This window comes from Salmo salar, chromosome 23 (genome assembly GCF_965601325.2).
Source record: "Salmo salar chromosome 23, fSalSal1, whole genome shotgun sequence".
NCBI lineage: Eukaryota > Metazoa > Chordata > Actinopteri > Salmoniformes > Salmonidae > Salmo > Salmo salar.
In genome coordinates, this window is record NC_138313.1 from 45,488,670 (window position 1) to 45,503,937 (window position 15,268).

At 41.6% G+C, this 15,268-nt stretch overlaps 1 protein-coding gene and 2 non-coding genes across 3 annotated transcripts in view; all 3 read right to left on the reverse strand.

Moving 5' to 3' along the window:
- Nucleotides 1-851: 851 nt before the first annotated feature.
- On the reverse strand, nt 852-1,015 carry LOC123730007 (U1 spliceosomal RNA). The gene has a single exon (XR_006761700.1). It is a non-coding gene; the product is annotated as a U1 spliceosomal RNA (small nuclear RNA).
- Nucleotides 1,016-5,415: 4,400 nt separating this feature from the next.
- On the reverse strand, nt 5,416-5,579 carry LOC123729889 (U1 spliceosomal RNA). The gene has a single exon (XR_006761588.1). It is a non-coding gene; the product is annotated as a U1 spliceosomal RNA (small nuclear RNA).
- Nucleotides 5,580-8,530: 2,951 nt separating this feature from the next.
- Nucleotides 8,531-15,268, reverse strand: part of LOC106584735 (cingulin-like protein 1) — a 29,462-nt gene continuing 22,724 nt past the window's right edge. Inside the window, exons 18-20 of the mRNA XM_014170270.3 lie at nt 14,608-14,716; nt 12,978-13,141; nt 8,531-12,294 (exon numbers count right to left, since the gene is read on the reverse strand). Coding sequence (XP_014025745.3) covers nt 12,225-12,294; nt 12,978-13,141; nt 14,608-14,716 — 343 coding nt within the window. The 3' untranslated portion in view covers nt 8,531-12,224. The remainder of the gene's footprint in view (nt 12,295-12,977; nt 13,142-14,607; nt 14,717-15,268) is intronic.

Sequence of the window (15,268 nt, forward strand, 5' to 3'; positions counted from 1 at the left end):
AAAAACACACAAGAAATAAAATTAAGAAACAAGCTTGTACACAGCTATGATAATAACACACGTGAATTAACTTGGTATATAGTGGGGGTCGGTATTTAGCATCAGAAACTCAAGGTCGGGTGAACAGGAAGGAGCTCAAGATGTTTTCAACTTCGGTAAACCAGGAGTTGTTGATGAGGAAGCCGTACCCCTCCCCTGATCTTACCAGAAGACACCGCTACTGAAAAGCTGTCTGGTTGAATAGCAGAGTCGGGTGAATTCTCCGTAAACCATCTCTCTGTAAAAACAAAGACATTTCCTAACGTCCCTCTGTGATTCAAGCCTTTCTCGGAGTTCACTACGTTTATTTTTTACAAAACAAAACACAGCAGCAGAGACGGTAGAGACCATCTGGCAGAAGTGTGCCTGTTACAACGGGGACACAGCGCCTCCTACTGGACAAAATCAGTAGAAATGTTCAGCGCTTATTATTCCCACGCGGTCTCCATTCCAAGTACTAATCAGGCCGGACCCTGCTAAGCTTTATGGTAAAGTATATACAGTTACTGAGTCTCAAAAGCAGGTAAATTGAAGCAAACATAGCAGCCTTTTTCATTAATTATACTAAAATTGACACCTGACAAACAGTTCTATTTTCCACATATTTCTAACAGTAGAAAACATGAATCGGATACAGCACCGACCGAAGCGATGGACATCGATAAACTGTTGATTGTAGGATCTCTAAACAGCAGAGCTACTAAAAATATAATCACCAACTTGTAACTAAGCTAGATATCTACATGTCACAGCTTTCTTCACTTAAAAAAGGCTGTTTCAGTCGAACCTAATATTTACTTTCACAGTGAAATCAGGGGAGAGCGCGAACGCAGTCCCCCACTACCAGAAATTATGCAATCGAGATTTCCACATTTGGGAAATTCGCAGGGGTCAGCACAGCCGGAGTGCAATGGCTGAGCCTCACCCTGGGTGAACCGCCTTCTTGATCACGGTGTCTCCCTTGCCAGGTAAGTATGAGTTGTACACGGTCAATGTGGGATAGTGCTTCCCGTGCGAACGTTTTAGTTTCATGGTTTTAGCACCACGGCTATTGAGAGAAAAGCAAATCATTTAAATAAACGTTCAGTGTTATTTTGTCTACGTGTAGATGGAAAGGTGAAAACACGTTTGAACTGTTATTTTACTCGTAAATGGTGAGTGTTTTTCAATTTTCCCAGGATGCAGTTCTGTAGAAATTATCATAACAAAAACATTTTTTATTAAACGTGTCTGATAGCTGAAACTATAACAAGTGATTAGAAATGCCCCTGAGTACATCCCAAACTATTCTGAAACACACATAAAGCCAAGTGAATGGAATTTGTGATTTTATTTAGCCTTTCTCGTTCTCGTGCTTCTTTTGTCTTCGAGAGAAAAGCCAGACTGCATTTCCACTATAGAACAGTAGTGGCCACACTCCCCAGTCCCACACAGCCACCCATGGAGGCACATTGAAACAGGGAGCGCTGATAAAGCGTTAGTTTCTACTCTTTCTTGTGGTGTTAATGTCGAGACAGTGCGTTAAATACCTGACTAAACTTTAGCGTTCATACAGATTGAACTGAAAGACAATGTATCTTATTGAACCCATGTCAGCCATTACCGGGGTGTGTTTGACAGGTCATTTACAAAAATGGCTGCGGTCCGTAACGTTAACGGTAAGAAACGACAGGCACAAGTAAGAGTATACAAGAGTAGCAAGAGTAAATTTATAGCAATCCAGTGAGATTTAAATCAAGTGACAAGTGGATTTTGCACTCCTCTCAAACACAGGAAATAGATGGTGGAAAAAGACAGATCCTCTGGTGAGCGGGGCATGCGCGTTGCTAGAGCAACTCTTAGAACAAGGATAGGTGTGTGTGTGTGTGTGTATCAGGGTCGTAGGATACAGGGGTTGGAACCGGTTCAGGGAACATGACAGAAAATAATGACCTTTTCTGAGGACCAGAACAGGGAACGAAAGTGATTTATAATGTTGCTGAAAACAAACAATTATTTGAAGAACATGGGAACCGGTAAATAACGTTATTTTACATTTCGGGCATTTTTCCAGTCCAACTAAAAACGCAACAAAGCATTTATGCAAAGCCCTCAACATCACCCAGTGTCTGGGTGCCTGCCAGCTGAAAATCTTTGCTAATGTGTGTATGTATGTAGGCTACCTGCCCTCCCACCAAAGCATAGTCTACTGTAGCTACTGATGCTACAGGCCTGATTCAGAAATTAGAGAGAGAGATTTTTTATTAGAGAATAAAGAAACGTTTTCAATACTAGTTAAGGATACTATAGTTATCACGTTTCACATTGGATTTATTAACTACAAAAACGTAAGATGTGTTTTTCTTTGCAGGGGCGAAAATCTAATATCAACTTTGGAGGGGACAATTACATGAAATTTTCTCAAGAGCAATTCCTGAGGGGGACACCAAAAGTAGTGCTGTAACACATAGCCTACATTGTAATATGGTAAATGTATATTGAGGAACCAAAGAAATAAGGTGTTTGCCGTGCTCCTAACTAACGGTACCCAAAACTACACAACTAATCACAACAGCAATACCATTGCCTTTAACACATCTTAGTTCAGTCACCAGTTTAAGCTGAGAGTGGGGGTATCCATGGCATATTCCAATTATGTTCCTATTTTACAAGTCAAAAAATTTGAGAACCTTTCATAATGTTGCCAAACAAACACTCGACAAACTTACCTGAGACTCCCTGTCTCTGCCAGTCTGTCCCTGCATATCTGTCCCCAACTCTGCTGTCTGTGTGCCATCTGTTGCCTGCTCTGCCTAAAGACATCATTGTGAAACATTTCCATTAGAATTTCATTTCTTTCTTATGAACATTTTATCAACTAGTCTTTGAGATATTAGGCTAATAGGGTTCTTACTTTGCGTTTTGGTGTACTGAAAAATACTCTGATGTCCGTCTTCTTTATTTTTCTGCCATTTTTCTACCTGGCTGGCTGGCTACACACACATACAGTGTGTAGGTTATTTACAGTAGGAGATGGGCTTCTATCATCTTATCTTCAATCATTCTATTTGGGCTTCGATCTAAAAGGTAGCTAGCAAATGTGAAACGGATTGCAGTGACAAGAGTTGACAGCTGTATGAGTTCACCATTTACACAACATATGCTGCAACCTTTTGTAATTTTAATAGTTTGTTTCATATTGGCTGGCTTCCAATAATAGCTGAATTTGCAAAGCTAGCGAGCACCAATTCCGTTTCAGTGGTGTTTGCTATAATCTTTGCGACCCGGGTTAAATAAAGGTGAAATAAAATAAATAGATAAAAGTTCCCTTGCGACAATTTAGCTTTTGCAACGAGACCATTATATATCAAACTATTGTGAGGCAAAGGGTGGGGGGGGGTCGCAATCTTTTGAAACTTAAAAACGCGCTATTAAGTGTCTATAATCAGCACAATTGCTTTCATTGCGTATTATTAATATTATTTAAATTACATAGTTATGTTTACAGTGATATATTGGGGGGGGACAAATCATATTTTTCCCAGGATGGGGGGGGGTCGTGTCCCCCCCGGGATTTCCGCCCCTGTTTCTTTGTATTCTGGTGCCACTGCACAAGCATGTTAGATAGCTCTGGTCTGTCTAACTCTCAAACTCAAGGCAACATTATGTGTAATGTAATGGAACTGAGAGTCATGACCAAGGGCTAGCTCTGGTCCAATGTTAGGTAGCTCTGGTCCAACGTTAGGTAGCTCTGGTCCAACGTTAGGTAGCTCTGGTCCAACGTTAGGTAGCTCTGGTCCAATGTCAGGTAGCTCTGGTCCAATGTTAGGTAGCTCTGGTCCAATGTTAGGTAGCTCTGGTCCAACGTTAGGTAGCTCTTGTCCAACGTTAGGTTAGGTAGCTCTGGTCCAACGTTAGGTAGCTCTGGTCCAACGTTAGGTAGCTCTGGTCCAACGTTAGGAAACTCTGGTCCAATGTTAGGTAGATCTAGTCCAATGTTAGTTAAGCCAACTCTCTGAAGTTCAAAGACATTCAAAGTACATTCATATCCTCCATAGATATAATTCTGTTATATCGGTCATTCGGTGTCAGAAGAGTAGCGTTTTAAGTGTTTTTCACAAAATGTTCTAAATGGCGGGAAATCCATCAGTGTGGACCTTATGGGTCCCTGGGGCAGATTTGAGGAATCTATGTACCAAATTTCGATGACTTTAGGTCAAACGGGATGAGGGTGGTGAGCTTTCAAAGTTAGCATTTTCAGTCCCTTGTTATAGCGCCACCATCTGGTCAATCAGTATAATTGAATGAATTCCAGATCTCTATGGCAAGACGCTTCATTCACCAAAGTTTCATCAAAATTGGGCCAGTGCTGTTTGAGCTATACTGTGTGACTAACGTATAGACTTTACTGTAAATTAAATTAAATCAAGTTTCACGTTTTAATGTCACGTGCACAAGTACAGTAAAATGCCTTTCTTGCGAGCTCTAAATCCAACAATACAGTAATCAATAACAATGTAATACTAAAAATGACATAAGGTAGAACAAAAACACACAAGAAATAAAATTAAGAAACAAGCTTGTACACAGCTATGATAATAACACACGTGAATTAACTTGGTATATAGTGGGGGTCGGTATTTAGCATCAGAAACTCAAGGTCGGGTGAACAGGAAGGAGCTCAAGATGTTTTCAACTTCGGTAAACCAGGAGTTGTTGATGAGGAAGCCGTACCCCTCCCCTGATCTTACCAGAAGACACCGCTACTGAAAAGCTGTCTGGTTGAATAGCAGAGTCGGGTGAATTCTCCGTAAACCATCTCTCTGTAAAAACAAAGACATTTCCTAACGTCCCTCTGTGATTCAAGCCTTTCTCGGAGTTCACTACGTTTATTTTTTACAAAACAAAACACAGCAGCAGAGACGGTAGAGACCATCTGGCAGAAGTGTGCCTGTTACAACGGGGACACAGCGCCTCCTACTGGACAAAATCAGTAGAAATGTTCAGCGCTTATTATTCCCACGCGGTCTCCATTCCAAGTACTAATCAGGCCGGACCCTGCTAAGCTTTATGGTAAAGTATATACAGTTACTGAGTCTCAAAAGCAGGTAAATTGAAGCAAACATAGCAGCCTTTTTCATTAATTATACTAAAATTGACACCTGACAAACAGTTCTATTTTCCACATATTTCTAACAGTAGAAAACATGAATCGGATACAGCACCGACCGAAGCGATGGACATCGATAAACTGTTGATTGTAGGATCTCTAAACAGCAGAGCTACTAAAAATATAATCACCAACTTGTAACTAAGCTAGATATCTACATGTCACAGCTTTCTTCACTTAAAAAAGGCTGTTTCAGTCGAACCTAATATTTACTTTCACAGTGAAATCAGGGGAGAGCGCGAACGCAGTCCCCCACTACCAGAAATTATGCAATCGAGATTTCCACATTTGGGAAATTCGCAGGGGTCAGCACAGCCGGAGTGCAATGGCTGAGCCTCACCCTGGGTGAACCGCCTTCTTGATCACGGTGTCTCCCTTGCCAGGTAAGTATGAGTTGTACACGGTCAATGTGGGATAGTGCTTCCCGTGCGAACGTTTTAGTTTCATGGTTTTAGCACCACGGCTATTGAGAGAAAAGCAAATCATTTAAATAAACGTTCAGTGTTATTTTGTCTACGTGTAGATGGAAAGGTGAAAACACGTTTGAACTGTTATTTTACTCGTAAATGGTGAGTGTTTTTCAATTTTCCCAGGATGCAGTTCTGTAGAAATTATCATAACAAAAACATTTTTTATTAAACGTGTCTGATAGCTGAAACTATAACAAGTGATTAGAAATGCCCCTGAGTACATCCCAAACTATTCTGAAACACACATAAAGCCAAGTGAATGGAATTTGTGATTTTATTTAGCCTTTCTCGTTCTCGTGGTTCTTTTGTCTTCGAGAGAAAAGCCAGACTGCATTTCCACTATAGAACAGTAGTGGCCACACTCCCCAGTCCCACACAGCCACCCATGGAGGCACATTGAAACATAGAATAACAAAGTATTGTATTTCAACCACTCCGCCTCTTTAACAAATTGGTAAACTGAAAGAATGTTACTGTTATAAATGGAAGTCAGTTGCTCCCTTATAATACAAGAGAAGTGTACAGCCTGCTGGGAAAAAAAACGAATGAGCATCTAGCAAGAGTCAACGAAATTGTTAATTAAAAGGTTTAAAAACAATTCTGATAAATGCAACAGTTGGACAATGGATGAAGATACTCCTAACGGTTTACAATTGTTCAGTGGTGGAAAAAGTACCCAATTGTCATACTTGAGTAAAAATAAAGATATCTTAATAGGAAAGGACTCAGGTAAAAGTGAAAGTCAGGATTTAAATATACTCAAGTATTAAAAGTAAATGTAATTGCAAAAATGTACTCAAGTATCAAAAGTATTAATCATTTCAAATTCCTTATATTAAGCAAACTTAATTTACGGATTGCCAGGAGCACACTCCATCAGGATACTAGAAAGAGGAGGCCGTGTAGCCCGTCTTTTCAGCTAGCCATCAGGATACTAGAAAGAGGAGGCCGTGTAGCTGTCTTTTCAGCTAGCCATCAGGATACTAGGAAAAGGAGGCCGTGTATCCTGTCTTTTCAGCTAGCCATCAGGATACTAGGAAGAGGAGGCCATGTAGCCGTCTTTTCAGCTAGCCATCAGGATACTAGGAAGAGGAGGCCGTGTAGCCCGTCTTTTCAGCTAGCCATCAGGATACTAGGAAGAGGAGGCCGTGTAGCCCGTTGCCTTCGGTCATCTCGGCCAGGAGCAACAGGTACGCTAGCTGGTCATGGAACAAAGGAGGGAATGTACTATTCCATATCTGAGGAGGCTGAGAGAGATATTTGTGTAGCTTCCGATTCATGATTCAGAAGTGTTTGTCGGTCGTAGGAGATTATTGCACGAACATTCTGAGCAAACAAAGTGCTAATGAATGCTTTTAATAGCAATAAAAAAGTAAAGTCGAGCAGCAACGAATCCTTCAGAATTAATATGAGGGGTATACTAGTTACCTGGTTTGAGGAGTTAGCAAAGTAAACTATATATATTGTAACTGCTGAAGTGGAAACATCTAGGAGAAACAACGGCTCAACCGCGAAGTGGTAGGCCACACAAACTCACAGAAAGGGAACGTTGAGTGCTGAAGCGCATAGTGCACACAAATTGTCTCACCTCGGTTGCAACACTCACTACGAGTTCACTACGAGTTCCAAAGTCAGCACAATAACTGTTCGTCAAGAGCTTCATGAAATGGGTTTCCATGGCCGAGCAGCCGCACACAAGCCTAAGATCACCATGCGCAATGCCAAGCGTCTGCTGAAGTGGTGTAAAGCTTGCTGCCATTGGACTCTGGAGCAGTGGAAACACGTTCTCTGGAAGGAAAAATCACGCTACACCATCAAGCAGTCTGACGGACTTATCTGGTTTTGGCTGATGCTAGGAGAACGCTATGCCCCAATGAATAATGCGAACTGTAAAGTTTGGTGGAGGAGGAATAATGGGCCGGGGCTGTTTTTCATGGTTCGGGCTAGGCCCCTTAGTTCCAGTGAAGTTCCAACCTTATGGATGTGACATTTCCACACAAAATGAGAAACAAATGGCTCAGAGAATTGACTTATCAGGCATAAATGAAAATGTTAATGCGTATATTTGTAAAACCCTGTAGGGGAAGTGTAGACACAAAATTACAATGTTCTAAGCAATACCACTTTGAAGTAACAGAACAACAAAACTTGTAGACGGAAATGGACAGGCATTTTTGGCGGAACGTTCACATCAGCAAAAGTCTGTGAATCTCAAAGGGTAAAATATGAATAGCCACTTTGAAAGTAAGGCTTGTCTACACACAAAAACCACAATGATGAACATATAAAAATGGTCATATATACTTTAGAGAAGAAAATGTACCGTTGTGGATGTGACATCCTCCCTTACGGAAGTGACGCTGTGCAAAATGACTGTTAATATATTAAAGATTTCTTCACCGAACTTCATAATAATACTTTTGTTGTCATCTGAAAATGCAATGTACCTCAAAGAACCAAGAAATCACTAGTATCGTGAATAGTTATTGTATATGCTATCAAAGTGCACTCGAGGGTCCCGTCTTAACCAAACATGAATGCACAAATGTGCTAAAAAAAAATAAATGCATTTACAATTATTTATTTGAAAAAGTATTTTCATTGCGAATTAGAGTGCTGCATACCTCAACAATTATATGAATATTTGCAATTTCATAATAACACTAGAGATGACAGGGTCCCAGAAAACAGACAACAAATGACACTGCACAATTTACAACATTTGAGTCATTGCATTCGAGATCATTTATGACTGCTTTATGTCTAATATTAAATGTTATTATCAATCACCTACTGAGTAACAGAATAAACATACAAAAACTCAAACTCAATTCAAAGTTTAATTTTTTTTATTTTTATAAACTCAGGTTTTGTGTTAATCTCACACATTTTAATCTGCAGCAGAGGCTCTATGAAATGGTTCTTCCTCTCTCTGTTGTCCACAAAACAACACAGGGACTGAACAACTTGACCTGCAGCCACCTAGGCCTGGTCGTCCTTGGCTGGCGAGATATACACAAATCCTGTGTGGTCGTTTCTCTTCAAGAACTGCATCTCAACAGCATCAGAGTCAGTCTTTATCGGCTACCAGTCCTACAAACTGCCTGTATGTACACTGAGTATACCAAACGTTATGAACACCTTCCTAATTGAGTTCAGAAATAAAAGGGGCTGTGTGATAAGCACATCAAAGATTATTAACGATAAGTAATTCTAAAAAAGGCACTTCAACAAGCTTATTTCACACCATAGCCTGCTGAATTTGCAAGATAACTTTCTTTCATTTTTTATTTTGGCACAAATTAAATTATGCTACTGACTCGCCCATGTATTGACGTTTCAGCATTGTCTCAATGAAGAGTTCGGTGTTCGACTAGCCACGTGCAACATGCATGAGCAGTTACAAGCCTGATAAAGTTAGCGGCAGGCGGACGAGAAATATCCACCTTCGTAGTACGGATGAAGCCTGATCTGGAATTTTAAGCTAACTGAATGAAGCTGGCTAGCTTTATAAAAACCTGAGTAGATCTAGCTTGCTTCGTAGTATAGACGGGTTGGTTGTTTAGCAACAAAACCGACACGTGCGTAACTATGGGGCAAAACAGATGGGTTTTGGCTTAGACATGACAACATGTAAACTATATTTAGTCTCCAGATTTTTGGGAAAACATAAATACATTTGCACAATGAGAACTTGTTGTCTCTCAAATGCATAATTACAGTTGTTGGTTAGCTAGCTAGCAAATGTTTTTGCCATATTAGCATAGACATGAAATCAGTCAAAACACCTCAAAACAAGACATGGTATAAATAACAAGCTACAACAAGCTGAAACCAGCCACCCACAGCTCCCCACATAGCAGCTTCTTGTCATTGTTGTTAGCTATCTGACCGTTCAGAATCCCAACAACACACGCCTTCCGGAACACATCCATGCATCAAGTTCGTGACGTTAAATCGGCCAACCCATCTATACCAAAACAGAGTTTACTGTCTTTGATACCACACTCTGGCTACACTAACAGGTAGCTAGATAGCTAGCAGTAAGTGACTTGCACACCCACATTTTGAGTCGAAAAAAGTTGGGGGTTTACCATTCAAATAATTCTCTAATGTTGTAAAACGCCATATGAATTAAATAATAAATCTTTGAAGCAGTTTATCTTTGTAAATAGAGAGAAATCTTCTCGCCTTTATCAGCTGTGCTGTGGGGTACACACTCTTTTCACTGCACTTTGATGAAAAAGCGATTTTCGTAACAGGTTAGAAGAGCATTTTCGCTAACCCTAACCCTTTTCCTAATCTTAACCTCAGTCTCCTAACCTGCTACGAAAAAGTCCCTTCGGTATCGAAGTGGCATGAAAAGAACGTTTTCCCTGCTGTGGTGTGCTAATAACAACAAAACACATTGAGCCGCTTCCGTAAACACTCGGTTTGCGTCCTCTCATTGGTACTTGGCTCATCGTGCTCTAGTGACTCCTTGTGGCGGGCCGGGCAGCTGCAAGCTGACTTCGGTTGTCAGTTGAGTAGTGTTTCCTCTTTGGAACACACTTTTTGGTCTAAAAGTTCCAGGCTGTATCACAACCGGCCGTGATTGGGAGTCCCATAGGGCGGCGCACAATTGGCCCAGCGTTGTCCGGGTTTGGCCGGTGTAGGCCGTCACTGTAAATAAGAATTTGTTCTTAACTGACTTGCCTAGTTAAGTTTCTATACTATTCTACGGTATCTCATTCACTTAATAAGGCTTACATATCTTGCATTACACAACTCATATGTATATTTCTATACTATTCTACTGTATCTAAGTCCGTTTGGCTCTGACATCGCATGTCCATATGTATATAGTCTTAATTGATTCCTACTTAGATTTGTGTGTATATGTTGTGTAATTTGTTAGATACTACTGCACTGTCAGAGCTAGAAGCACAAGCATTTTGCTACACCCACAATAACATCTGTTAATCACGTGTATGTGACCAATAACATTTGATTTGAAAAAGGTTAAATAAATAATATATATATTAGTTAGCTGCATACATTCCCTTTGGATGGTAATATAAAACGACTCAATATCACCATCTGCCGGCCTTTGGGTAGACTACTCCCATCTAAATGTGTATCCTCAAGAGAAACTTACCCAAACATTGCATTTCCCGGGCTAGGCCTACTCCTGCCATTCGGTATACTCAGTCACTACAAGAAACTTCTTAATGTACATAAAATACCATTATTGAAGTTTTGTAACTTAGTTCATGATCTTGTGGTAGAATGAACCAGTGCACTCCATCTTTAGCTTTCCCTTTGCAAACTTACAAATCCGCTGCATGTGTAACCGGTGTGAAATGGCTAGCTAGTTAGCGTGGTGCACGCTAATAGCGTTTCAATCGGTGACGTCACTCGCTCTGAGACCTTGGAAGTAGTTGTTCCCCTTGCTCTGCAAGGGCCGTGGCTTTTGTGGAGCGATAGGTAACGGTGCTTCGGGGGTGACTGTTGATGTGTGCAGAGGGTCCCTGGTTCGAGGCCAGGTAGGGGGGCGAGGAGAGGGACGGAAGCAAAACAGTTACACATGGTCGAGTTTATTAGTTTGCCGCAGTTCATTATCAAAACGCCAGGTTTAGACTATATTCCACAGAAATAATACCATTGTGTAGATGAACGACATCAGCAAGTTGTGAGTTACAAGTAGTTTACGCCTACCCCTGATTCCGTTGGCATGGCTACAGGTAGAGTAAAGATGAGAGGTTCCTAACCATGGGGGGATTGCATGTATAAGGTGTGAAATGGGGGAGGGCGTGTGTGCGCGAGTCCCAGACTGTATAATATATTCTGAGATGTACCTTTGAACTTTGCAGATACGAAGCCTTCCTTCAAATCCTCATTTCACACAACTTAGTAATAAATAACCGTAATTTATTCATTAGGTTAAATAAATTATGCAAATACAAAATGATGGAGCACACAATGACGTTTATTGACTGCTTTATGATAGTGAAAAGCAGGGGCGCAACTTTGGTTTTAGAAGTGGGGGGGTGGGCATAATTTTTTTATATATATATATTTTTTCAGTCAGATAAAACACTCCAAACAGCCTGACCGACCGCTCGGAGGCGTCTGCATGGTCCTAAAGCACAGTTGCATCGTTTTGTATCACATTCCAATGATAAAACTGGGTGGGGGACAAAAAAATGCAATTTCAGAATGTGGGGGGGACATGTACCCCCCCCCCCCCCCCCCATCCCCAGTCAAAGTTGTGCCCCTGGTGAAAAGCAAAAAATAAAGTTGCTTTTTTATTAGTGATCTTTCTTCTGGAACTGCATGGAACTCTGTAGTTTTAGAATAACCACTAGATGTCAGTCTAGAGCAAAGGGTTATGAAATCACCAGTTGAACCCACAGTTGAGTTGAACAGGTGAAATATCGTTAATGAGAAACTTCTGTAGTGCTTTTCATTCCCAAGTCCTCAGTGATTTACCGACCCTTTGTGAGACTGCTTGTATTTTTCCCCACCACGCTGTAGTCAGTGCATTACAACATGTCACCAAGGAGTACTAAAAGTCAGTCAGTCAGTCAGTCAGTGTTGATGTCATCCACACCCTTAAGGATCATCAGGAGCGGTGCTGATTTCTGTTGCTTACGCCTGAACAAGGAAAAGAGCAGGAGAAGCCTTATAAAAAAACGACATCAGTGCAGGTGCAGGGTACAAAAACTGAAGTCAAATGAAAGAACAACCTGGTCTCAAGAGTATTTCGTATTATTCTGTTCGTAATTACGAGACACTCCATTTAGTATCGTATGTTACATTTTGTATGATATGTATTCATTGGTGGATGTCCATAATCCATTTCATATGATATGTTACGAATTTGTAAAACGTATGATATGTTACAAATTCTAATTTGTTGTGGCTAACATTAGCTAGGTAGCAAGTGCTAATGCTAACGTTAGCTAGGCTAGGGGTTAAGGTCAGGGTTAAGTTTAGGAGTTAGGTGTAAGGGTTAGGGGAAGGCTTAGCTAACATACTAATTTGTTGCAAAGTAGCTTAAAAGTAGTAGAAACGTTGCTAATAACCTATAATGCTAAGGTTGTCCCTGATTACATTCGAACGCGCAACCTTTGTGTTGCTAGATGTTCGCGTGATACGCCCACCCATCCTACCCGACCAAATCACCCTCCTTTCGGTTTTGCCTTAAGTAACCTTCTGTCTTATGTAACCATAACATACTAATTTGAGTGTTTCGGATTTACGTTTACTATCTTACATCTAGTCTATGAGAACAGGCTGGAAAGATAGATACCCACACATTGTTGCATTCAACTCACCTCATCTCTGAGCGCAGGGTGTTGAGCTGGCTGAGGACCTGGTCATTGGTCTCTATCCGTTCATCCAGATCTCTCTGTAACTTCCTCTTAGAGTTTTCCAGTCGCTCTATCTCCTGCTCAGCCCCATCCATCTGTCTCTTCACAGTCTTCAGCCTCTGGTTCAGCTAGGAGAGGAGAGAGGGGGTAACAGTCAGGGATGGAAATAAAGCTGGTCCAAGGTTAGTACTTTTTTTAGACCAGACTAGTGAAAAAGTACAAAACTAGCCCAGTAAAATGTCTTTCAGAACAAAGCATGGCCCAAATTCTGGACCTGAATGTCATCCAGGCTAGTAGAAATCGCAGTCTACTAGCCAGGCTGGCCAGGCTGGCCAGAGCCCAAAATCCTTAAATTCCATCCCTGGTTACAGTTCGTTTTGATAATTTATTGATGATGTGTTGTTGTAAATGTATATGTCCATTGTTGTGTTTGTAATGGCTGTACTAGTACTTATGTCTTTAGCCCCTTGATGAACTTGTTTTTAAGTTTGTCTGTATGTCCATTGTAGTGTAACAGTGTTGCTACCGTAGTCCCTCTCCTTGCCCCAACCTGGGCTCAAACCAGGGACCCTCTGAACACACCCACGAAGCATTATTACCCATCGTTCCACAAAAGCTGCGGTCCTTGAGGAGCAAGGCGAAACATCTACTTCAAGGTCTCAAGAGCGGGTAAAGTCACCGATTGAACGTTACTAGCTAGCCATTTCACGTTGGCTTCATTAGTACTTGTCCATCTTCAGATTCTGGGTCAGCTATAATAGGTGTACATAGGTAGGATCTCTATGAATTGGCCAATGCAAAGTCCTCAATGGATGTGAATTACTTTGACTCACTTGTGTCTTCCTGTAACACTTTATCTGAATTTGCCACTTGACATTCAGAGACATTTGTAATGTCAGGTTTATGACTGTATTACAACACTTATGACCTACAGTTCAAATAAAGTGCTAAAGTAATTATTTTCACTAAGTGTTCCATGTTACCTGGTCTTTCTGGTTCTGTATAGACATGTACTCATCGTCCACGTTACCTGGTCTTTCTGGTTCTGTATAGACATGTACTCATCGTCCACCTTACCTGGTCTTTCTGGTTCTGTATAGACATGTACTCATCGTCCACCTTACCTGGTCTTTCTGGTTCTGTATAGACATGTACTCATCGTCCACGTTACCTGGTCTTTCTGGTTCTGTATAGACATGTACTCATCGTCCACGTTACCTGGTCTTTCTGGTTCTGTATAGATATGTGCTCATCGTCCACGTTACCTGGTCTTTCTGGTTCTGTATAGACATGTACTCATCGTCCACCTTACCTGGTCTTTCTGGTTCTGTATAGACATGTACTCATCGTCCATGTTACCTGGTCTTTCTGGTTCTGTATAGACATGTACTCATCGTCCACGTTACCTGGTCTTTCTGGTTCTGTATAGACATGTACTCATCGTCCACCTTACCTGGTCTTTCTGGTTCTGTATAGACATGTACTCATCGTCCACGTTACCTGGTCTTTCTGGTTCTGTATAGACATGTACTCATCGTCCACGTTACCTGGTCTTTCTGGTTCTGTATAGACATGTACTCATCGTCCACCTTACCTGGTCTTTCTGGTTCTGTATAGATATGTGCTCATCGTCCACCTGTATTGTCATCTCCTTCACTTTTCTCTCTAGTTTCCTGTTGGCTTGTTGCAGGTTGATGTTGTCTCTGAGAAGAAAATATGAAATCCTGTTAGACACTCAATCATAGCCCTCAACACCATCTAACATTCAACCCTGTCAGACACTCAATCATAGCCCTCAACACCATCTAAACATTCAGCCCTTGTACCATAGATGCCTTGCCATTGCTGTAGTGATGGTGATGTATTTAGTGATGGTGATGTATTTAAACCAAGGGAAGAATCTAACTGCCAGCATAATAGTCCAGGGTTGAGCACACTACCAACTGTTACCAACTATTTTCACACCTCACCTCTCAGCTCTCCTCTCCCTCCAGCCTCCCCTCTACCTCCCCCTCCCTTCCACCTCACCTCTCAGCTCTCCTCTCCCTCCAGCCTCCCCTCTACATCCCTTCCACCTTACCTCTCACCTCTCCCTCCCCTCGCAGCTCTCCTCTCCCTCCAGCCTACCCTCTACCCCCCCTCCCTTCCACCTTACCTCTCACCTCTCCCTCCCCTCTCACCTCTCCTCTCCCTCCAGCCTCCCCTCTACCTCCCCCTCCCTTCCACCTCACGTCTGCTTGCAGCCTCCTCTACCC